Raw genomic sequence first — 24,505 nt, 5'->3', positions numbered from 1 at the left:
ATGGAAGATCATAAGTTGGAAGAAAAATTAATTTTGATAATAAAAGGAACAAAATTTCTCCTAGGTTCTGAAGAACTTGAGATGTGTGCATTTTCTAGCTGGGAAGGAGCAGGAAAATTCAGAGTTCCCTGAGTTCAGAATGGCTGCTTGCAGGTTTTGGGAGGAAGCAGAGGGAGGTAGAGGCAATCAATGGGAGGACTATAAAATCCTCTGTAATGTTGTTGTTTTGCAGAACAGGTAATTACAAGTAAAGGTCATCTTTAGGAAATAAAATGAAAAATAATTGACCAGTGTGTGTTTGCCAATAGCCTGGCTGAGCTCAGAGTGGAAACAAAGCTTTGTGTGAAATATTTATACAGGATTCTAAAACACTGTCTATATATGATTGTTCTGATTTAATAATGGAACATGTCCCAATTGTTAAAACAGGGCACAGAAATTCTGTGCACAATCTTGGTGTAAAAATAATATTTACTGCTGAGATAGGAGTTGCAAGTGTGGAGGGGTTTGACTTTGCCCATGTGGGAAATGTCTGGGGAGCTGTGTTTGGGTGGGGGGGCTGTTCTGGGCTGCAATGGGGGGGTTTTGGTCTTTTGTTTATATTTTAAGTTGTTTTTTTAAGTACTTGTATTTTCTTAACAACGTTTGCACTGATGTGAGCGAAGTATTTCATCTGCTGTACAATATGGTGAAAGATACTTCTTCTGAAAATTACTTCTTGTCAATCCTCCAACATTTCCTTCTGATCAGGAACGATTATTATGTCCGGTGAGTGTGCCAGGCTGGGGGTGGTGGGGGCATTAGGGGCAAGAATAGAAATCGACACCCTGATAAACTGAACAGCTCATGCCTAAAAAGCCACTCTGGGACTGATGTGTTATTTGTCTTTTTGCTCCATGTTAGTATTAAAAAAATCTTGGTAAATATAATAGGCTAAGCTTAAAGTTTCTGAAATCAACACTAACACACTCATCCCAAAATCCTCAACTCCTTGGGCACTTTATTCAAGTTTGATACCTTCATTGCTTGAAAGAAATGAAAGTTGTAGAGCTGATAATTGAAAATACTCCCACGTGCCTTGATCTGGTCTTTGCAGTGTCAACTTCTCTAAAGTGCAGCACGATGTCTTAGCAAGGTCAAGGCACCAGATCCAAAATATTTACAAATAAAAATGTGAACTTGCTACTTCTTCTGGCACTTGTAAAATTCAGATATTAGGAGGTAGTTGCCCCCCCTCCCCAGTTGCATAAAGGCTTCTTCACGTTCTAATTGCCTTGTAAATGTTTCCTGTTTTAGACCTCAGTATTACAAGATCATAGAGGAATGTGTGTCACAGATCGTGCTGCACTGCAGTGGAATGGACCCAGATTTTAAATACAGAGGAAGGATGGACATTAACTTTACACATCTTGTTGGTTTGTACTCTTTGAGCAGTTTTACCTTGTTTTTCTTTGTGTTCTTCTGTCTAGTCTTAGACTGACTGTGAATTTTTTCAGTGTTCTGGAAATCTGCATGTAAGCTACAGGTGTACTAGTGGAGTACCAGACCAAATTCTGTAGCTTTTAATGAAATGAGACATGTTCAAAAGAAATAATGCCTGTTACTTTTTTATTGTGGGCTCACAGGGTAATTATGGTTGGAAGCACCTCAGAGCTGTGATATGTTTGATTTCACTTGTGTGTGGTATTTTTTTTTAAATTCTAGATGCATGTGTGGACAAAGCTAAGGTAGAAGAGAGTGAAAAGAAAGCAGCAGAATTTTCCAGAAAGGTAAGTCCTACTCATGGTTCTCTTTAAGGTGTGAGACAGAATCCTGACAGGAACACAGTGAGAGAAAACTGGGCAATAGTGCCTCTCACAGGGAGGATGTGCTTTCATTCAAAGCTCTGTGGTTCTGTGTGTGGAAAAGGCTCAGATGCAGTGGAGTCAGAAATCAGACCTGTACATCTCTTCAGGTGTATTGCTGTGCTGTAGATAACTGATGGGAAAAATTCCACTTGTTGCTCTTCTGTCCTGAAGTAGTCATAATTAAATAATTTAGGTATAAGCTTAAAAAAAAATGAATGAATATGCTATATTAGCTGCACTAGTACTGACGTTCATGTATTATGGAAGTGTGCATTGAAATCATTCAAAATCCATTTTTTTGCTGGTCTGGTCTAAGTAGGCATTTTCAGGCCAAATGAGAGAACATCTTCTTGAACATGATGATTGCAGATGCAATTTTTAATGAATTTAAGCTTGCTGCAATAGATGTGTACTCGAGTTTGGTTTGAGAAGTCTGCAGTGTTGGAGCAAAAAACCTGTACTGAGCAGCTGGATTTGGGTGTTCTGTCATTGAGTAATTGATGGAAGAAATTGTGGTACTAAAAGTTAGAAAAATGCTGCTAAAAGAGTTAAAAGTGCATCAATTGCTCCAGCTCTGATATTGTTCCAAGAATTCCTGCCAGTCTAGGCTCTGGTGTGGCCATACCTGGACAAACTCTCCTGTACTGTTTAAATCCTTGCAGTTTGATGAAGAGTTCACAGCTCGACAAGAGGCACAGGCAGAGCTGCAGAAACGAGAAGAGAAAATCAAAGAACTCGAATCAGAAGTGAAACAGCTCCGGACCCAGGTAATCAAAATGTATCACATCAAGTTCTACAGCTGAGATTTATTTTTTTTGTTGGGTTTTTTTTTTTTTTGAGGAGGAGTTGAGAAGAAATTGCCCCCAGAGTCACTTGTGTCTCTGGAGTTTGCAGTGTGTGCTCTAGGTGTATTGATTTGTTTTGCAGCCAGCATAAGTTACTAAGGATAGTTAATGGAGGTAACATTTTTCAAATAGTATTATATTCAACCTGTCACAGGTACCTGCTTTATGGAGGAAAAAAAATGTTCCTTAGGCTATAAAAGTCTTGCATCCAGCCTGATTTTGTTGGTTTTCCCTCTGCAAGTATTTATGCTATCACATTTCTGCTTCTGTATGTTTTGCAGAAAGTTTTTGTTTAGGAAGTGTTTATTTTTAAAGGCTTTTCATTTTATATCTCTTTTTTTGCTCTTACACTTCATGTAAGTCTTTTTAATTTGTTACACCATCTTTGGGTTTTAGACAGGTCATTTATACCTTTTAGGAACAAACAGATATTATGATTTAGTCTGGCTTATTTTGTACTCCCTAGGCAAGGTCTGCCTGTTGCCTTTTTGTCTTTATTTTTGCTGTTTTAATGCCTGGCATCTCACTTCCTATTTGGACACTAAGGTGGATGCACAGACACTCCTGCTCTTCCTTCTTGCTGATTTTCATATTTGTTACACATTGCTACAATCCAGTGTTACACTGAAATTTGACAGTCTGTTTTAATGAGTTCTGCAGCAATTGCTGCTTTATAACTTGTGGACCAAGGAAACATATGCTTTGTGCAAAGGAAAAAAAATGTACTTTTAGTCTAATTAATTATTAATCCTGTTTTATTGACTCTACCACAGTTCAAATTATCCAGACACGACAGGGCATTCACAGTAATGCTGACCATTGGTTAATTAACCATGTAATTCGAGTGTCTGTTCCCTTTTCCAGTGTTATGCTCCCCACAGAATATGATGACATTTATTTTTAGCTGCACTCACCCCTCTGATGGTTTGACATGCTGTTGTTTCTTTTCCTTAATAATTAGTAAGAACTTATTAGAATGGGTATTGTGATTGCTCTTTCTTCTTCTCACCTGAGAAGCACCCTCAGATTTAAAAGACAGGTTGTTGCCCACCCTTCACCTCTCCAGATGTCAGAATGGTTGTGAACAGCTGGGCTGCTGTGACCTCTTGCACTTGCAATAGCTGCTCCTCTGATTGCTGGGGAAAATTTTCCAGCAGCAGATGAGTGTTGTTAAAATTCAGTGTGGGTATTCTCATCTCTGGGTGCCCCAGCTTGCTGGGGTATCCTAAGTGGGATAAATGTTTTGTGCATTGGTAAGAAATAAAATGCTGTTCTGTTCACTTAAATGTTACTGCTGCTATTAAATTTTCTTTAAAATTGAAACAATTTGTTTTTATAAAAATGCTAGGTTATTCAGTTTACTTGGCAGCTTTATGGTACGGGGTATAATCTGTTGTTATTGTTTCTCATTTAAATAGGAGAACAATTGCATTTCTCACTTTCTTGAGGTGCAGTTGGCTAAAAACCATTGTGGTTGGTTCAGCTTTGTATCAAACTGCCTCCTGTCACTGATGGAAAGAATTCCTTTTATGTTTCAGGGTCCAAGCCTGACAGAAGTCTCAGCAGTACCTCCAGCCCTCCCAAGTGAGAACGTCCCTCCATCTCCAGCACCTTCACTCCCTGGAGCCATTCCTCCTCCTCCTCCCCTCCCTGGTGCAGGAATAATTCCTCCTCCTCCTCCCCTGCCTGGTGCATCAACAATTCCCCCACCACCTCCCCTGCCTGGTGCATCAATAATTCCTCCTCCCCTACCTGGTTCATCAACAATTCCCCCACCACCTCCCCTACCTGGTTCATCAACAATTCCCCCACCTCCTCCCCTGCCATCTGTAGGATCGGTGATTCCTCCCCCCCCTCCACTCCCTGGTTCCTCAGTTCCCCCACCAGCTCCTCCTCTGCCTGGTGCACCCATCCCAGCCCCCCCTCCTCTGCCCGGTGTGCCCCCAGCACCTCCTCTGCCAGGTGGGGGATCAGGGCCTCCCCCTCCTCCTCCTCTGCCTGGGGGAGCCATCCCTCCACCCCCACCTTTGGGGGGGCCCCCGATGCCTCCCCCTCTGGGGGGGGTTCCCTTTGCTCCCTTCCCCGTGGTGCCAGCATTGCCTCATGGCATGAAGGAGAAGAAGAAGTACAAGCTGGAGGTCTCAATGAAGAGAATCAACTGGTCCAAGGTATGGCAGGAGGTGTGGGGTGATGTTCCTTCCTTCCTCTCCTTCACAGATACTCTTGGTCTGTGTAGTGATGGATTTTTAATTGGGATTCATCTTGGCACAACTCGTTGTATCAATATCCCAGGAAGCCAAGTGACTTCCAGTGCATTCTATCAGCTGCAGTGAACATCAAGTGCAGCTTTGCATCAAGTTGTATATAAATAAATATTTATCTCCAAACTGTTTTAAAGCAGCTTTCACACATCCCTAGCAAAACAAACCAACTTAAGCTTTTTAAATTCCTTGTGCTTAATGTAGCTGCGAGCTCATAGATTGGTGATAGCAGGCCCTAATGTGACTTGCTGATTATTTATCCCAGATATTTATTGGTTGTTCTCAATTAGTGATATGCTGGAGCAGGGCTGTGGCCACTGGGAGGAGCCATGGGACTGCTCAAGGGAAAGGTTTGGGCACCATGAGCTTCTGGTGTCTTAACATGGTTGTATTTAATCACATTTCATTTTAAAAATCATCTTAAAAATATCAACATTACTGGAGCAGTAAAGTGCAAGCACAATCTGGTTTGCAAGTGAAGCCTTTAAGCAGTTCCCAGTTATTAATTGCCTCTCAGTAGATGCAGTCCCTCTCTAACAGGAGCAGTTATGCAAATATTCAGGTGTGTGCTGGGCTGGGTTGTTTTAAATCCCCTTTCTGATCAGTGTAGCCACTGCTCCTCCCATCTAAAGAAAATAAATGTGGGCTATTAGATAATTGCATCTGTTATCAAAACTAAATCCTTCCATTTGGAAGTTGTGGTTGGCAGTTTTTTAGTGGTATAAAATATGACAGATATGTAGATGTTTGTAGGAAAAAGTACCAAAATCACCAAATCATCAAGGCAAATGAAAGGAGGATTTTTACCTATTCCAGGCTGGTTCCTCTAAATTCTGAGTTGTCAAAAGGCTCTTTCTTTGAGGCAACAAAACAGCAGAATAGTCCCACCAGTCTTGGAGGAGGAATCCAGAAGGTTGAGAGAGAGCCTGTGTGGAAATGCATTGCATGCCAATTTATAGTTTATTTTGGCAGAAGAATTAATGCTTCAATGATTTCAAATTATTTCAAAATATTTGGAGATGCACTAAAATAATTTGCAAGTGTATCTAGCCATGGTAGTTTCAAAACAGGCTTTCAATATATTAAACTAAAGTGATAAAAAACAGCCAGACATGTTTTTAGAATATTAATTTAAATAAATTTTAAAATCAGTTTGGAAATCTTTACTGTTCCTGTAGTTCTTATAAAATAATCTGCATCAAAGGATAAGTGCTAACTTTCCTTCATTTGAGAGGAGGAATTAAGTGTTTTGGGTAGAGAGGAGTGAATGAGGATGCATTGCTGGAGTTTGGTAACTGTGGGACATAGACTGCTGTCCTGTAAACACAGAGAAAAGGAAGCTTTTATTTTATAATACATATTGGTAATTGCTTTAATTTCGTTGTGCTCAGTTGCATTGGGGAGTTGATAGGAATCATTTCTGCAGTGTGTGTGAGCACTGGTGTGACAATGGGAAGGAGCTGCAGATGGACGCTTTGCTTAAGTGCTCTGGGAACGGTGCCAGGGATCTCCTGCCTACTGAGAAAGTGCAAAGTCTGTTTGATCATCACTTTTAAGGAGCCATCATTTGAGAAATAAAATTCCTACTGTTTAATTTAGTCCCTTTTGCTGTAGCTGTCTTTCCCATTAGTGTTGGATTAAGGCAGTTTTTTAAGATGTCTTCCCTGGAGCTGCTGCTAAAGCAGGGCTGGAAGGTGGAGGACCAGGGAGTTGCAGGGAAATTGGAGTGAGGATGACAAATTCAGTGTTGCCAAATTCTCTGCGTGTCGTCTTGAAGTGATAGAGCCCTTGGAAATTACTTGGCATTTAAACCAACCTACAAACAATAATTAATAATGTGTTCAAAGCTGTCAGAGGAATATATTTTGTAAACAGAAGAGCAGTTCTGAGTCATACATGGAGACTCAAGTTGTCTTTCAGCTTGTGTATTGCAGAGCATTTTCTATCTTCAGTGTAGCCAGTAGAGAGCTCATCCTGAGTCTCAGTTCATTTCTGGTAAGTTGTTGCATACAGTTCTCAGGGAAGCAGTGCTGAAGAGTTGGGGAATTCTCTAGAAAGTGATCAGGAGAGAGCTGGAACACTTGAGAGGCCAGCTGCTGTTCCTTGGAGAGCTCAGTGCATGGGAGCAGTGCAATAAATGCATTGGTGTGCAGAGGGCAGCTCAGCTCGTGGTGCTTGTGCAGGGGGCAGCAGGGAGGGGACACCCAGGACAGGGCTGAGCTCCATCCAGCCCAGCTCTCACAGAATTCTGTAACATTTGTTTGAACCTGGCTGTTGAAAACATTCCTTCCTGACTCTGGAGATGCTGCTTTTCTTTCAGATCGAGCCCCAAGAAATAGGAGAAAACAGCTTTTGGGTAAAAGCTGAAGAAGATAAATTCGAAGACCCTGAGCTGTTTGCAAAATTGGCACTTACCTTTGGAACCCAAATGAAAGGTACATTCTTACTTGACTCTTTATTGTGCTTTTATTAAGTTTAAAACTGTGCAATGGCAGTTTCTTTTATGCTTTGTGCAATACCATAGAATTCATATGATGGTTTTATAGCAGGAAGATGATTTAAAACATATATTAAGCATAACAGTCTATTACATGAATTGCTTCCCCTTCACTTTACAGCATGAGGGGAGGAACTTTTTTGCAATAATACCTTTTAAAAGTGCACTGTATGTTGCAGACAGATGTGAGTTTTCTTCTAATGAAATTATAATTAAATTTAAATTCTGATCCTAAAATCATGTTTATTTGCATTATTATTCCTAGCTGAGAGCTTCTGGAATAGGAACAGCAGTTTTTATTAATACAGTGTTAAAAAAGATTAACTCGGGAAGGGCTCTCAGAGGACTGTAATGAACTATTTCTTCAGTAGTTTCCTTGAATTATTTCTGAATGGTTTTTTCTATGTTCTTTTGAAACCTCTTCAAAGATTTGGTCATGGCTGTGTTTTTCATAAGACAGAGATTCATATTCCTTTCAGTAGTCAGTGAATTTAAACTATTAGAATTCTCCTTTTGCAGCACACCTTGGAAGCACTTTCTGGTCTAAATGTTCAGCTATTCCATGCAGTAATTCAAAATCACCTTTTGCAGTAATTTAACATTCTTTGCCATGCCCAAGTTGGATTGACTCTCAATTCCCAGCACTGCAGGGAGGGTAAAATGATGTGGAGTTGGTCTCTTCTTTTGGTGTGACAGGAAGACCTTTAAGGGAAAGAACACCCAGCAGCAGATGACAGAATGGCATGAGCCCCTTCTTTATGAAAAGGACAAGCTTCTGCCTCGAGCTCAATTCTTTCATCAGAAATCTGAAGGAATGTTTTGGAATTCCTGAAAAGCTTCTTCATTAAAAATGCTGAAAAAAAGCCTCTTGAAATGTTGACAGAGCTGACAGTTTCCAAAAAGAAGAAATTCTTGTTGACATAGTTGCACGGTTGTAAAACTAGGAGCAACAGAAACTCCTCAAATAGCTCAGTGTACTGATAGCCTTGCAGATATTTTTCCTTGTGTAGTTCTCAGTTAATGGTTGTAGAAAATAAGATGCCATAACAAAGGATGCACAGTAAAAATGCTGCTGCACAGTACTCAGGATTTGAAAATCTAACTTGGCTCTGCAGAAAGGCAAAGTTGTCCGAGTTCAAGGTTGTTTTTTTTTTAAACTTGAAAACCTACTGGAAGTCAGACTCTTGGAGCATTTAGTTGCAGCACAGACCCACAGAACTGCATGCCAGAAGCAGCTTTTTTCCTGCAGCTGCCATCTGCAAAGGGAAACATGGAATGATGTTCACTGTTCTTCCTCCTGTTTTACCTTAAGCAGCTCCACCATGTCCCAAATACTCATTTCAGGCATCATCTGTGAGCACATTTCCCTCTTGCTTTTGTCCCATTTCATGAAGTGGTCTCCAGGTACATTATAGGAGAGTGATAAAAAACCAAATAAAAATGCATGTGCTATTCTCTCAAGAGCACAGTCAGCATGTAAAACAAACAAAGGGATGAGTGGAAGCAAACTGACAATTGCCAAAAGCAGTTTGGATGACTTAGTGTTTACTGTCTCGTGTTCTGTGGAGTTTTGGAATGCCAGTGGGAATGGTAACTGAAGTAAAAGAAATGGTAGTGTAGACATGTATTGAAAATTTGTGATTCTGTGTGAGTTGCAGCACTGAAATTTGATTAAATCTCTGAATTTTATTCGTGGTTCTTTGGTGCAATGAGTAAAACACTTGGTGAATTTTTGTCATTCAATGTAGTTTTGTTTTAGCATATTCAAGAAATGACTTGGTGTTGGCTATCACTGAGCTGTGAGCTGCCTTGCTGTTTGATTCTGTTTGTTTTAGAGAAATGCAGCCAGAGCTGAAGGGAAATGATAATTTTGGGGAGAAATATTGCCATGGAGTTGAACAGTAATTTTTGATTACTATATTATTCAGTGTGGTTATACATCTCAGGAAACCTGGGCTTTTTGATGGAGTTGGAGGTGTGTATGATTTAATTTTGTAAAATGTCTTTAAAACCTCCCAACAACTGAAATTAACAGTTGAAAATATGAGTGTTCTTGTCAAGAACCTACTGAAATCTTTGAAATCATGGAAGCAGGTCCTGTTATGTCGAGCACTTTTACCAAACTTAAGGGAGAGCACCAGCAGCATGGTCATGTCCTCAGTGCCTGGTGGAATATGATGTCAAAAAGCTCCCATTCCATGTATGGAATGTTAAATCCCTGCAGAATTGAATACTCAAGTGTCTCCTGCCAGGTCCAGGTCAAGGCTGCAGTGCTGGGACTCTGCAGACAGGTTGTGACACATCCCCTGCTCAGGACTGTGACAATCCTCAGTGCTGGGCCTGCTGCTATCAAAATCGTTTCTCACTGTTTGATTGATGATCTAATTGCAAAACACTGCAAAGCAAGTTAATGCTTTCTCCCTAAAGGATCATGTTAATTTCTGGCTCTTGTAATTTAGGTTGTGTATTTTGCCAGTCAAGAATGATAGTGCTCTGAAGAAATTAATTATGTGTACAGTAGGTCTGTAAAGGTAGTAATTAGTACATAATAGTCTGTAACTACTGGGATTGTTCCAATACAGAATTCATTATCCATCCAACTTGCCTCAAGGGAAAACTTCTCCATCAGGGTTCTGTTGCTTTACAATTAGACTTCTAAAATATAATTCAACAATAATTTTCATATGTTTTCAAAACTGAAGTAAGGTCTTAATAGCTGAGTTTTCACATGATGGGAATTTGATTGGGAAGGGACAAGAGCCAAGAGCACAACTACCATGTAAGCTGTGATTGAACAAAACATGAACAAAATGTTCAGGGTTTTATATGTATCGTGTATATAATGTATAGAACGTGTACATAAATAATAATGTGTATATAATATATAATAGTTCAGTGCACCATTAAACTTGAAGGAAAACTCTTTACCTTCATTTCCATTTGGGACTTGTAAATACAAAAAAGCAGCAATTAACATTTTAAAAAATGGCTTTGAGTTTTCTATGCTGAGAAGCCCAGATCGAATTCATCAGAGAGCTTCAACATTTGCAAGCTTTCAGTGAATTCAGCTGTGGCCAGATTTCCTGGAAGCCAGCTGTATTTGTAGGTGTGTGAGGCACAAGGCTCAGTTTAAAGCACAAATCTCTGCTGTTAAAGCCCAGCTGTGTTGCTCTAGCTCAGCTTTCTACGCTGCTTTGTCGACAGAAAAGCAAGAAAATGCTCTGAACTCAACATGAATTTGCTTCAGGATTGCAAACTGCAGGTGGCTCCCTTGGTCTGCTGATTCTTCAGGCTGTGTTGGTTTGGTTCCTTTCCCTCCTCAGCCTGTCCTTTGCAGAAGGGTGGGAATCCAAAGCAGAGCAGGATCAGCTTTGCAGTGCAGGGTCAGCAGGTGCTGTTGGCAGAGGAATTTCATTTCCTTCAATTGCACACGTAGGTCATCAGTCATCATATCTGTTTCACACAGAAGTGCAGCAGATTGGTTTGTTTTCAGCTTTGGATGTATTTGAACTTGTTGTTTTTCAGCAACAGAATAAATTCAAGTACCATAAAGGAGGAGTGAGTTATTAGTTTACTGTTTTTCACTTTCCTTTTCTTCTCTATTGGATTATCTAATAGATAAACTCTCAAACTCAAGGGTGAAAAAAGGTTTGCATGGTTTAAATAAACTGCTGCTTGAAATTATTATCATCTAGCATAGATTTACATATGTCTCTCTGTGTTTTGATGTATTTCATATATTTTAATTCTGAAATGATAGTTACTTTAGACTCCAAGTCTTATTTCATTCCTCATGGGACAAAAGGACTGATATGAGTATAGTGTTCAGAAGGGTCTAAAACAAAGCAAAAGTTCCAATTAGGAGGTAAAGATTGTAAATATTCTTAATATTTTATTTCAAATAGCATTTTAATGTGTTCACCTTTCAATAACTAAATTTCTATGTCAAAGGAACGTGCTGTGTGAAATGCACATCCTGTTGGTGTGACCTGCTCACTGTACTTGTTTCCATCATGTGACAGTGAATGAAGAATATCCCACGTGAACAAATAAAATCTATTAAGACTTTTTCAGAAGTTAGGCTCAGTGTCAGTTGTGCTATTTTTGTCTGTCTTCTTTTCCTGTTAAATCTTACATAAATAACACTTTGAGAATGTTCATGCTTTAGGGTTGGACAGAGGCAGGAATTTCACTGCAGATCTGGGGCTGTGGCACACTCTGATTGTCTCTCTTTGGATTCTGCTTTTAAATCTTTGTGGAAGGTTCATAAGGGGGAAAAGTCAAGGGGGATGGGTCAGATGGATGAAATTTTCCTCTCTCCAGTTTGCTGTTCCTGGAGCTTGCTTGCTTTGCATCTGCAGCAGAGTTTGTATTTTTTTTCAGAGCATTGTTGTTCCATAAGAGATTTCTGATAGAAAAGTTTGGACATTATCCTAATCAGCATTACATAAATGATTGCAGTAACTGCACCTTCAGAAAATCAAATTCAAGCAGCCTGTGTGTGAATTCAATTGCATTCAGATTCAGAGACAGGTGGGAAATGGTTGGAGGTCTGGATTCTTTGAAGGCTGCTGTCATTATTCATGCATTGCTTGGAGGTACAGCATAATGTATTTCACACAATTCCTGTGGAAATGGAGCTCGTTTTCAGAGTCAGCACTGTCTGTTCTGAATCCAGGTCAGATGCTCCATGTGGAGGCCATTCCCTCAGTTCTGGTTTCATTTGCAGTGCTGAACCCTTCTGGACATCACTGGGACAGGGCAGAGCTCCCTGCTGGAGACTGAGGAGCAGGGTCTGAAATGAGGAATCCTGCTGGATGACTGGAGTACTTCTCCACTGATTATCTAGTAGACACAGCATATTATATAGATATAATATTATAAATATTCTATAATATTTTTAAACTGATGATCTACCTGCCTTTTCAGTGCCCCATGGCACTGACATTGGAGATTGGTGTGTGCCTCCTTCAAGGCCATCTTTTGGTGAAGAAATCTCTGGCACTGAAAAACTTCTCGAAAATATTAGTATCAAAACCCCTGCTGCACAGATTTTCTGCAAGTTTCAATTAGTAGTTTTATCAGAAAGCTTCACCAGAAGGATTTCAAGAGAATTGAAATAGAATTGGAGTGGGGACAGACAGGTATTGTCTAAAAAAACCTCTTCTGTGTATTTATAACAGTGTTATGACTGAGTTGTCTTGGCTATAGTTGATATATTTTGGGTGGTTGCTTGCAGAATTCATGTATTTATTTGTTATATCTGAACTCTCAGAATATGAAAATGAAAATCTTGAAGAGAAGCTGAAAGAGCAGTTGTGACTATAAAAAAAAAAAAAAGCCAAGGGATTTTGAGCTCTCAAAGGCACTGGGTTTTTGCTACAGAGGAAATTGGTTCAGTGGGTTTTTTTCCAACATCTAAGGTGTTGGAGGTTCCCATTAGAGAAGTGTAAGAAGCTTTTTTTTCTTTATGTTCATTGCCCACATAATCCAGAAGTCTGGAATTGCAGCCTGCTGTGTGATCACTCTGGTCAGGCTTGGTGCCTTCTGTGCCTCCTCCATGGCTCGTTTTTTCTGAGGATCTGGAGCTTTTGTGTGTGTGAGCTTGCTGGAATGCAGCAGGGGGAAACAAGGCAGCCCTGCATTCCCAAATGTGTGATGGGGGTTTGGTGATGCAGTGCTCAAAGCAAGCCCAGCACACACTGAACGAGGAGCTGAGGACAGAGACACATGGACTGGCACTGCAGACACTGGGATTGTGTACAAAGACTAATTAGCATGAAATATGAATACATTCATGAAGCAGTCTTGATCTATAATGCTCTTACAGGGAGTATTTTTTTTTTTTTTCTATGAATTCAATGAAAAAGAAATTCTCAAGTTGAATTGAAAAAAGGATCTGTGTTGAACTGCGAAAAGAAATGGGGTTGGTTTGTTTTTAAACAAATAGAAATCTATATTTCTGGAATAAAAACCCCTTCTGTATGAATAAATAAAGAGATTAGACTGAGAAGAATGCTTTCTCTAATGTCAAAACAGAAAGAATAACCTGCAAAAGATGCTCCTCTTCAAGTATGCAACTGCATTTTTCATGGGAATTTAGGTTAGATGGTCTAAAAATCGATTTAATACGAATCCAGTTACTCTGACCATGGAGTGTCCAAGGCCAGGCTGGCTGGAGCTCTGAGCAGCCCTGGTGGAAGGGGTCCCTGCCCATGGCAGGGGTTGGAACAAGATCTTTAAGGTCCATTCCAATCCAAACCATTCTGTGATTTTATGATTGAATCATTCTGTGGATTTGACAGCAATCCTTTGTTCACTGAACTGTTGAGATTCTCCACTGTGGCCACTTTGCTCAAGTGTGGCTTCTCTTTCATGTGCAAGCATTGCTATCTGTCATACACATAATATCTATAAAATCTGTAAATGTACATAACAGACACTGATGAGGAGCTGGAGGTCAGTTCTAGGTCTGTATTCAGTAATTCTGTGCAGAATGGTTTAAAAGCAATTCCTCTTGCCTTCTGAGGTATTTGTAGCTGTAAATAGTTTTTTCTGACCATTTCCTCAGTGTTGCTAAAGGAAACTCCAGCTGAGTGCTCCAGTGCAGGTTCTTCAACTGAACATTGGCTGGGAATTTGTGACCCAAGTCAAGTAGGGGAAAAATAAAAAAGTCTAGAGGAAAGGATGGAGAGCAGCCCAGCTACTTTCCAGGACAGTTGGTGCTGACTATTAAATAGATTATGCACAGATATTTCACTCTCTTGAAGACTTCCAGCAGAGTTCTAGGAATAACAATGTATTTGCTTAAATAAATAAAACCCCACCATAAACAAAGCCACGGTTATAAGCACAATTTATGGTCTTAGTGGTGAAATTGCTCTTTCAAGGCTCTATTGAAGAGATGTCCCCTGCATTTTTCAGCAGAACCATGGTTAGCACATCCTACACTTTCTCCTAAATCTACTTTCCATCAAAAGAAATAGAATGTGGATTTTTTTTTTTCTTTCCTGCAAAAGCATAAACTGACAAAATGTGTCTGATTCATGGCCTGGTTCCAGTTGCTCACTGTGCTGACCTGCAGTGTTTCTGTGTTTGTAGAAAAATGATGCCCTCTCCATGGATTTTATGTTTTATGTGCAAAACTGTTTTTCCTTTCTTATTGCTGACCAAAAAAAAAAACCCAAAAATGTGTCATCTGCTGTTGACATGGAACATTTCTCTGAGTGATAGTTGCTTCACCTGTAATGCTGTTCCAGGATGCTTTGGACAGAATATCTGCTGCTGCAGGAATTTCTAGAAGAGCAAGGATAGTTCTGTTAGCCACGTGAATAAAGGTTCTTTGGAGAAAGAGATATTCAAAAGCTATCTAAAGGATTAAAAGTGAACAATCATGCTATTAAGTCGCTGAATTCATTGAGAAATTGAAAATACTAGGTACATAGGCATTAGTATAGATAGTAACAAAAGTATCAGCTTTTTGAATTACTTATTAATCATCTCAAATGGATGTAAAGCTATAATTACAACTCTCCATATTGTGTGAGTGTTGTGTGTCTTGTGCAACGTGAGAAGCTGAAATGTCTCTGAAACTTCTTCCTTTCAGGTGCTTTATTCTGCTCTGTAAGGTGGGAATGTAATTATTGGAGAATGCTGCTACAGAATAATTTCCCACTGTGAAAAGGCTGTGGCTTAAAGGCTTCCTAAAAGCACCAAGTTCCACATGGTAAAAGTCAGTGTGGAATTATCATTAAGTTGCATATTCTGAATGGGAGTGCCTGTGGAATAAATGTCAAAGTTTTCTTTGACTTTTGTTGTTGTTTCATTGAAGACTTGGATCATTAGCACGGAGACCTTGCCTTCTTAATGAATCCCTTGAGCCACATTTTGCTCTGTGCACATTTTGCCCATTTTGGCAATAGAGAAGGTAATCAGAGCACGGGTTCCAGCTGCTAAATTCACAATGTCCAGTGGGTGCTGCCTGTGCAGGATGTGCTGAGGTGAGCAGGGGAGCCTGGTGCTGCTGCTTTTATTGTGCTGCAATGCAAGAGCTTCATTTTAGTACCCTGGAGGTCCCCCAAGAATAATGCTCTAATGGGGCAGGAATTTATCCTGTGTGTGTGTGTCTTGAAGGCAGATCATCATTGCCTGTGTGTGTTCAGAGCACTTGGGGACACCTGGACCCCAAGAAAGCTTTTCCAAGGTAAATCTGAGGTGGAGGTAACACAACAACCACCCCAGGCTGGCTGAGCCCGGGGTTTCCTCCTCAGCAGGTGACTGGGAGCAGATGCTCAGTGAGAAGAGTAAATACATGTTAATATACATTAAATGCCTGCTGCTTGGTGTACACAGGATCAATGAGACACAAAGACTTCTCAGCTGCCAGCAGTTGATGTTTTTGCAAAGCCAGAGGTCACATCTTTACACGGAGTGAAGTCTTGGTTGTGTTTTGTCTTCAGTGGACTCAGGATCTTTCAGCATTTATAACCTGTGCCGTTGCACTTCTCTGTTTCAAACACGTGTTGTTCTGCAGAGTTTTAACCCTGCTGCTTCTGGGCATCCTGCTTTGCTGCCTCCTTTTTGTCTCATTGAGAGTCTCATTAGTAGCTAATTTATATTTATTTCTCTGTGCTTTCAAAGACTGCCCAGAGAGGCAGACCCAAACTGTGCATGATCCACAGAAGACAGAGTGAAACATCCATACATCCATCTGGCCATCACCCAAAAAATACCTGTGGGTCCCCCCATTGACTGAGGGCCACTCACAGATGGCATTGTCACCAACTGCCTGCCTTGCTGTTTGTTCCTCAGAGTGACATTAGGGTGCCAGAAACGTTCCAGTGTCCCAGGATTTTGAGACTTTTGGGCTGTCCTTGTTGAGGTGATGGGGAGAATGGGCAATGCTCCCTGATGTGGCTGCTCCAAGCAAGGAATTCTGCTCCAGGGGTTCCCAGCATCTGTGTTGATGTGTGACAAGGTTGCTTTGTACAGCTCCCATGCAGCTCATCACGTTCACTGGATACCATCCACCACAAAGCCACTTTAAACATTTGTTTATGGAGGACTCATTTCCCAACATTCATCTTTTTCTCCTTTTTTTTCTATTGATCAGCTATCAAAGCTGTGCTTACCAGTCAACCTCATGGGGTACTGACTTTTACTGCTGGAATTAATGGAATCTATTAAGACAGATCATTTCCCAATTATTTTTAATGTGGTCCTTTTGCTCTGTGAAGTTCTGCTTTGGCTCTGGTGCCTCTGAATGCTTTTTTTTTTTTTTTTTTTTGTACTCTGAATAGGAGAATAAGATTCTTTTAACTAAACATAAACCCAAATTTCTTGTGTACTAAGTCAGTGGAAATGTCACATTGTATATTTGATTGTAGGGCAGTGTATAACCAGGATACATTACACTGAAAAGCAATATGGAATTTAATGTGTCTAAGTGTTTTGCATGCATGTTTATTTAAAACCTTGATGATAGAGAAATACTTCAGAAAGGAAGAGAATGTAAAAATGTCTGTTTGGACATGTGTGTTTTACTTAGTGCTTCAATATTTAGTCAGGATTATTAAATGTCAGATATGACAGTGATAGAAGAAATCAATTTATCACTTCATTTTTACCAACGTTTTAGTGTGTTCAGTTAAACACCAGTATCTAATTAACTTGACTGTATAAAAGGATTTTTGGATCTTGGGATCTTAGCTTCATAATTTGGAAAGTTCCTTTGGAAAATGTGATTCCCATCAGTGTGTTTGTTTGTGAAGGTGAGCTTTTTATGGGCTTCATCAAGGGGAACAGTAGGTGAAGTAATAATTTAAAAGATACCTATTTATTAGACTTCTCATAGTAATAAAAGAAAATGAGCTTGTTAGAATCTTGGTAAAATATGACAGCAGTTTAATGACTTTTTTTCCCTGAGTCTTGATAGTTTTGTGGGTTTTTTTTACTTTTGAAACTTGTATGGATCATAAACCCATGAGAACCTGGGAAATGATGCCAGCTGTCCTGTCTCACTTTGGTGGTGCTGGTGGCCTGATGTGAGAGTTAAAAAATAAAACTGGGGCACGTGACTGTTTAAATTAGAAATGCTCCTATGGGCAGATTTTATTTACAGGGGCAAACCTGGGGTGGCCCAGAGCAGAGGCTGCCGTGGGAGTTGTGACACGCAGGGACCAATGTCCTGGTGCCACCCTGACACTGGGGCTGTGCAGTGGCCACCACACCCCAAGGATCAGCAAATCCTGGAGCTGGGATTCTCCTCCAGGGGACAGCTTGGAGCTGCTCTGGGGCTTTCTGAGATTTCAATATTCATGGAGAGAACAGCAGAGAGGAGGTGATGGCCAAGGCTGCTGGGTTTGATTGCAGCGTCTTACAGCACATCTCCAACCCAGCAAATGAGGCCCAGGGAGGATATTTTCAGTTTAATCCTTCTTTGCCTGCTGTTGTTTGATTTCTAATGTTCATCTCTATTTCTGTGACCATTTGTGTGTCGTGAATTGTTAATATTTCCTTACTGCCTTACAGCAAAAGCAGCATCTTGGACAGGAAATAGAAGGGGGCAAAATCGGGTGTGGGTACATTTGGGGTTGTTTTGGGTTTTTTTTATTTTATTTTTATGGCCCAAGCATCTCCTTGATGCTGTTGATAGAAAGCTGAAAGTCATCCCAATACAGAGTGGGTAATTAAGGCCACTTTAGCTGCACAACTTTGCTGCACAAGTTCTTGCTAGGGATTGACAGTTAGATTATTTACAACCATTTTAGGGCAATTTTAACAGAGCAAGGAATATTTCATGTGAAATAAATAGTAGTAATTAAATGTGGTGGTCAAATAAAGTAGCAATCAATTATAAGAACAATTAATAGGAATACAGATCCCCTGTTACTTTTTTTTTTTGCAAAACTAATTTGTAAAACTAAGTTACGATCTTTTTTATTCTTCCACAGAGCATAATTTGTTGGGTTGTTGCCACTTCCTTCAGCTTGATTACATTAATTAGGCAAAAAGCACACAAGATTGCAAGAGGTTCCATGTTTTTTCCTTCCTGCTAGTTTTATTTTTTTTTATGTTTTTTTTTTTTTTTTTATCTTGAGAGCTCAGTGTAAGGTTCTCTTTTAGATCAATTGCTTGCTTTGTAATAATTCTTTTTTTATTGCTGTACCAGGTACTGAGCTTTTCTGATTGCAGAAAGGACAGAGTGACAGCAGGAGTGCTTAATTAATTTTGCTTCAGGAATTGGTAACTGAGTGATTTTAGGTGAACTGAAAAATGCCAGGTGGCATCGGGAATAAACACGAGATCCCCCAGCTGCTGCCTGAATTGACAGGAGGCGTGGCTGACATCTGCTGATGCTCTTGCATTTCTCGCTGGATATTTGGGGAAACTGTTTGCTGCTTGTCCAAGTTAGAGCCCAAAACGCCAGAGTGAAGGCTGTGAATGAATTTAGGTGCCAAAGCACCTTGATCTCAGTGTGTGCAGCTCATGAATTGCATGGCACATGTTCCTGCAGGGTTCCTGGAGTGTCTGGGAGCTGGGGCCTCTCCCAGTCTCTCCTCTGGGATTCTCTGAGTATTTTCTGTGTCACTGGGTGGGGAATTCCTCCTTGCTCACTGCTTTGCTGAGCTGCCACTGGTGTTTTCTCCTTGTTGTCAGGGCTCTGCTTCTCCAGGTAACGAGGGGCAGGAGCAGAGGAAAGGAAACAGCACCAGGGCAGGTTGGGATTGCACAGCAGCAAAAATGGCCTCACACAAAGGGTTGGCAAGAATTAATTAACACAGGGACATGGGACAGGGCCATGGGCATCCTGGAGGTGTTTGGTAAAAACTCCTGGAGATGTTGGTTGGATAAAAACTCCTGGAGGTGGCACTTGAGCTCATGGTGGTGCTGGGCTGCTGCCTGGACTGAAGGACCTTGGAGAGCTTTTCCAGCCTGAGCATTCCCTGAGCCCATGGACACGTTTGCTCTTGTTGATGCTCAGGTTGTTTGTGCACTTGGCTTTGAGCTCCCAAACTTGGGCAGAGCTCGTGGTTGGTCTGTTGTGCCTTGCAGGTGGCTGGGGGAGGTCAGGCTGTGCCCCAGCTGTGCTCCAGCTGTGCCCCAGCTGTGCTCCAGTCCCATTCCCTGGGTTATTCCAGCCTGGGAATGCTGTGGGCACACCAAGGGCCACCCTCGGGTGGGTGAATTGCTGAGGGAAAACAATAAGTGCAAATTTGAGACTCCTTTGTGTTTGATTTCCCTCCTTCTCCCCTTTCATTTGACTTTTATTTCCATTTTTGAGTGTCTCCAGGAATACACACAGAAATGGAACACTATCAGTAGCATTCCAAGGTGATCAGTCAAGCCAGACTTGGAGAAGTTTTATTGTGTTGCAAAATAATTTACTGAACTTTTGTGCTACAAATTACTTTCTAATCTTCCCATGGCATTCCTAGCTCCTTATTTCATTTTTCTACCAAGTCATATCACATCAGGGTTGTTTTTTTTTTTTTTTTTTGGAGGGGGTAAATTCAATGGAATTATTACTTTCAACTGCTCAAATCTATTCTTGTGTGTGTAGTTTACATCCCTCACAATTGTATGTACACTTAATTTTTTCCTCCTGTACTAACCATAGCTCTTCTCTCAGGTAGAGGGAGTAACAAAGCAGTGAATTTCTTTTCTATATTTACTTTTGCTGCCAAATACTGGTAAATGCAATTGGGAAGCCACTTGCCAGATGGAAATAAGATGAAATTACTCCTTGGTTTCCCATGACAATGTAAGGATGTTTTTGTTCACTGTGTGTACAGACTTGGCAGAAATTGGAGACTTAGGCTCAGGTTAAGGTAGGCTAAAGTTCACCTAAATATCTGCTTTAGTTCAGTGTACACCTTTTTATCTCCCTTTAATTTTCATCCTCATCTTATTCATGACTGACAGTCTTTGCTGTTAATTCTTTATTAAAGTCTTTCATTAATAATTTAAAGAAAGAAGAGAATTTCATATGAACTGGACATTTCATAATAAAATGCTTCAACAGCTTCAGTATCATTAAATATAATCATATATATTTCAAAAAACTAGTCATGGCCACTTCTAATGCTATTCAGTAGCTAAATTAATGAACAGGTGTAAAATGATAATTTTCAAGAATAATGTATATTTCTTATTTTTTTTTTTTACTACTGAAGTACAAAAGTACTTGTGGTAGAAATTTTTCCTAATTAAGTCTCTCAAGTATTTCAACCTGTTTGTGTATGTTCTTGGCCACCATTATCATTAGCCTTGCTTAATGTGTTTTAAACTCACATAACATGTTGTAAACCCTGGGTGGGTTTGAAGGGTTCCAGGCAGGGCTCTTGCAGTGGGATTAGAGGAGTTCCCAGCTGAAGGAATCACTGCAGGCCCAGCTGAGCTGCACATGCTCTGGGAAATGTCACATAAACAGCAAACAATGCCTTGCAGCATCTTGCATCAGCTTTTCCCCTCCAACACTGATAAACAAATTTATTATTGCTCACTTAAGAGAGCTCTAAATTAGAAGTAAGGGATGGAGTGTTGGTGTTTGCATCTGTGTTTTCTGGTGTGCTAAAGCTGGCACATGCCCTCCTTTGGCTTTGTCCTAGTGGCTCTCCTCCTCCCCTCTCGCTCTTCTGCCTCCTTGGAGGGAAATGATGCAGAAAAGCCCACCCAGGCCAGGTGCAGGTGGATGTGCAGTAGTGGCTGAGCAGTTTCACTGAGTGCTCCACACTGAGCTCACTCTCAGGGCTTTATTGCCTCAGCATTGGTCAGGCAGTGAGGAAGGTTCCCCTCTGCTACACCTTTTCTTTTAAACTCTGCCCATTTCTGCATGCAAAGCTGGCTATGGCAGCCACCAGCTCTCAGTGCTGTCTGTAAGACCTGTTGGTTTGGAAAAAAAGCTGATTTTGAATGAAGATGTAAGGCAGTACCATTATCAAAGTGCTGTAATGAATAATCACAGCACTGAACTCCAAGGTCTGTATGAAGTAATACAGCTGCTTTAGCTTCCAGATTGATTTTTCATCTTGCTTTTCTGAGCTGCCCTGTGCTGTCTGCTATAAAATCCTTCTTTCATCTCTCCCTTTGGTTCTGTGGCATCAAACCAAAAAGTGTTTTATCTTTAAACAGGCACTTGTGAAAGGAGAACCTGACGAGGGGAGGGAGGTTGGTCAGCAATGGTGTATTGAATTCTGGAAAGTATCAAGTATCTTTTTAATTGAGTTAATTATTTTTCAAACTCCATAATCCGTGGTTGTGTTACAGTTGAATCAGTGCTGGAATGGATTTTGTGATCAGAGCCTGTGGCAGAAGAGGGATGAGCATGGCTTTGGAGAGCTCCCTGATGCTCCATGGCATCTGCAGCTCAGCTGAAACGGTGCTGGAGAGATTCGAGGAGCTCCCAATCCAGAACTGTTGTGGTGTCTCTGTGAATTTGGGTTTGCTGAGATTGCTGTTGATGCTGTATTGGGGCTGTAGTCACATCATCATCTGGTTCCAGTGTTTTCTCTGGTTTTTGTCAACTGGCATCAAATGAACTTTGAAGTTACATGTGTGGAAAGTGAGAACTTTTTGGAAAGAACATATTCTCTGGCTTTTTTCAAGTAGAAAAACTTTAACCCACACATGAGTGTTTGTTAAATGGATGATACAAGCAGTGGTGTTGCAGCCCTTCAGGCTTGAGTAGGTCAGAGTGGTTTGTTATGAAACTTTGGGATGTGTGATCTGCTGTGGTGTAAATGCAGTTCCTGATTTTATAACCAACAGAGGAGTGCACCTGCACACAGGTGAGGAGGGTGATAAGGGAAGCTGGCTCTGTGCCCTGCACAGGCACAGTTCCTGTTGTGACTTCTGCCTCACTGCCCCCCTGCATGTCCGTTTATAAAGTGTTATGTGCCTCAACCCCAAACCACTTTATTTTTTTGGTGCTGTAGCAGCTGAATAACTTCATACCCGTTTGGTATCGGGCTGGGGTGGCACCTTTGCCCTTGAACTCTTGCTCACAGAGGAGTTTGCTGCTTGCTCTTTGTGATTAACAGCAATCACCCCTGGAGGAAAAAAGTTTCTGTGAAGTGATATTTGGTAACAAAAACATTTATTACAACTGTTCTCTTTTCAACTCTTACTCCTGCACTTTGCAAGCCAAGGAGCTGGCTGTGTGTGTTTCATGCAGGTTTGGTCTTTGCTCCCCAAATAGACAAATCTGTGTGTGGTGTTGAGGGCTTTGAAACCTCCATCCGTGGAGGTCTGGAGGGTTGAATTCCTGAGCAGATCCAGTTGGCAGTGGGTCACTCGTGTCCCTGGGTCCCTGTGGCAGTGGGTCACTCGTGTCCCTGGGTCCCTGTGGCAGTGGGTCACTCGTGTCCCTGGGTCCCTGTGTCCCTGGGTCCCTGTGCTCAGCTGTGTCTGTGATGGAACAGAATTCCTCACTCCCCATGGGACAGCTCAGCTTTAACTCTTGGCTGTTTTTTTTTTTTTTCTCCTTTGTGTTGTTGAGCACCCGGTGTTATTTCCTTGTTTAATTGAGAACAATTAGTGCTAAGGGCCTGATTAATGGGTGAAATGTCACTTTAGGATTTTAGAGCTGAGGGGTCAGTGCTGGGGGAGTTTTCTGGTGATGTGCAGGGCAAGGGAGAACAGGGTTCTTTTGTTGTTTAATCATCTTTTCTGTTCGGTTTTCTCTGATTTGGGCCTTTCAGAGGTTGCTGGGGCTGAGGCACTGCCTGGGGCTGCCTCAGTTAGAGCTGGCATGGACATGCCCAAGAGAAATTTGATTATTCAGGGCTCTAAACCCAGCAGAATTTCCTTTATGCCAAATGTTTTCCTGGTGGAAATGGGTGCAAGGAGACAAATTTTTATATTTTACATACTTTTATTTTTTTAATGAAGAAATTGAAACTGAGATTTTACATTATTCTTCACACTAAAAATTAACATTTTTTTCCTTAGGAAATACCTGTAATGAAACCCATTGTGGCTCATTACAGTGAAACAAAAAAATAGTGCTCAGAGAACAAAACTCTATTCAGTCTGCTTGAAACTTCATCTTAATTTGACTTTCCAGTTTTTCAGTTACTTTTGAATGACTTAAAATATTCATTAAGTTCAATTAATGTTAAGCACATTAAGATTCTATTCCTTCAGTGCCAAATATGTTATGTGATATTTAAAAGGAAATAAATCCTTGTTAATGGGTTTATTTAATGCTTAAGAAAATTCTGTGAAAATTGACTGTTTTAAATTATGCAAAAAATCAGCTTATATTTTTAGGTACTCCAATGCCACATTTATTTCCATATAATTTAAAGTGCTGATTATAAGGCTAGTGAGTCTTGCTAATTTAAAAGAAATCACTTAAAAATATACACTGTTTTCTTAGTTTTGCTCTCTACCACTGACAACATACATTAATAAAAATTAATGAAAAACATACCTTTGTTCAGTGTGATAAATATCAAATGATTTATGTTGTTGGTTTTGGATGAAGAATTCCTAAATATTATTCATGTTTCAATAGAGGGCACTCATGTACTTTGAGGTAACACCAAATCCCTGTATTTTTAAAAATGCTTGCCATGAATTGGAGCTGAAGTGAAATTTCCTGGGTTAAAATACATAAATATTATTTGCTACTGCTTGGGAAAATTGTTCCTTGTCATATTTTTATTTCTTGTTCCTTTCAGTTTTGGACATTTGCTTTGTTTGGATATTTTACAGTAGGTTGGGGCAGTGCAGTCACTTTGCCTTGAACTGATTGGAAAAGATTTATTATTGTGGCTTGCTAATGGACTTGCTGTTAGCTAAGATTGAACAGTTGTCATAATGAATAGAATTTAATAAATACCTACTTTCCAGCCAAAAAGCCTGTAGAAGAATCAGAAGAAAAGAAAGCAGCTCAGTCCAAGAAGAAGATCAAAGAATTAAGAGTTTTGGATGGAAAATCTGCACAAAATTTATGTAAGTGATGCAAAGGGCATTAGGTCACTAATTAGCATCTCCACCTCACTGTTTGGGAATTGTTATTTTGGTTCACATGTGCAATGGATTTTGCTA

General features: G+C 40.5%; 1 protein-coding gene across 3 annotated transcripts in view; it reads left to right on the top strand.

Annotated features, from left to right (window-relative positions):
• DIAPH2 (diaphanous related formin 2) overlaps positions 1-24,505 on the top strand; it is a 166,297-nt gene that overhangs the window by 32,399 nt on the left and 109,393 nt on the right. For all 3 annotated transcript variants that reach the window (XM_088173060.1, XM_088173059.1, XM_088173058.1), the window contains 7 exons: positions 652-768; positions 1,297-1,415; positions 1,705-1,769; positions 2,510-2,614; positions 4,231-4,860; positions 7,274-7,388; positions 24,308-24,409. In XM_088173060.1, coding sequence (XP_088029186.1) covers positions 652-768; positions 1,297-1,415; positions 1,705-1,769; positions 2,510-2,614; positions 4,231-4,860; positions 7,274-7,388; positions 24,308-24,409 — 1,253 coding nt within the window. The remainder of the gene's footprint in view (positions 1-651; positions 769-1,296; positions 1,416-1,704; positions 1,770-2,509; positions 2,615-4,230; positions 4,861-7,273; positions 7,389-24,307; positions 24,410-24,505) is intronic.

Source organism: Sturnus vulgaris, chromosome 14 (genome assembly GCF_052056855.1).
Source record: "Sturnus vulgaris isolate bStuVul1 chromosome 14, bStuVul1.hap1, whole genome shotgun sequence".
NCBI classification, from domain to species: Eukaryota; Metazoa; Chordata; class Aves; order Passeriformes; family Sturnidae; genus Sturnus; species Sturnus vulgaris.
Note: the sequence above shows the minus strand (reverse complement) of the source record. Positions and strands in the feature narration are given on the sequence as shown.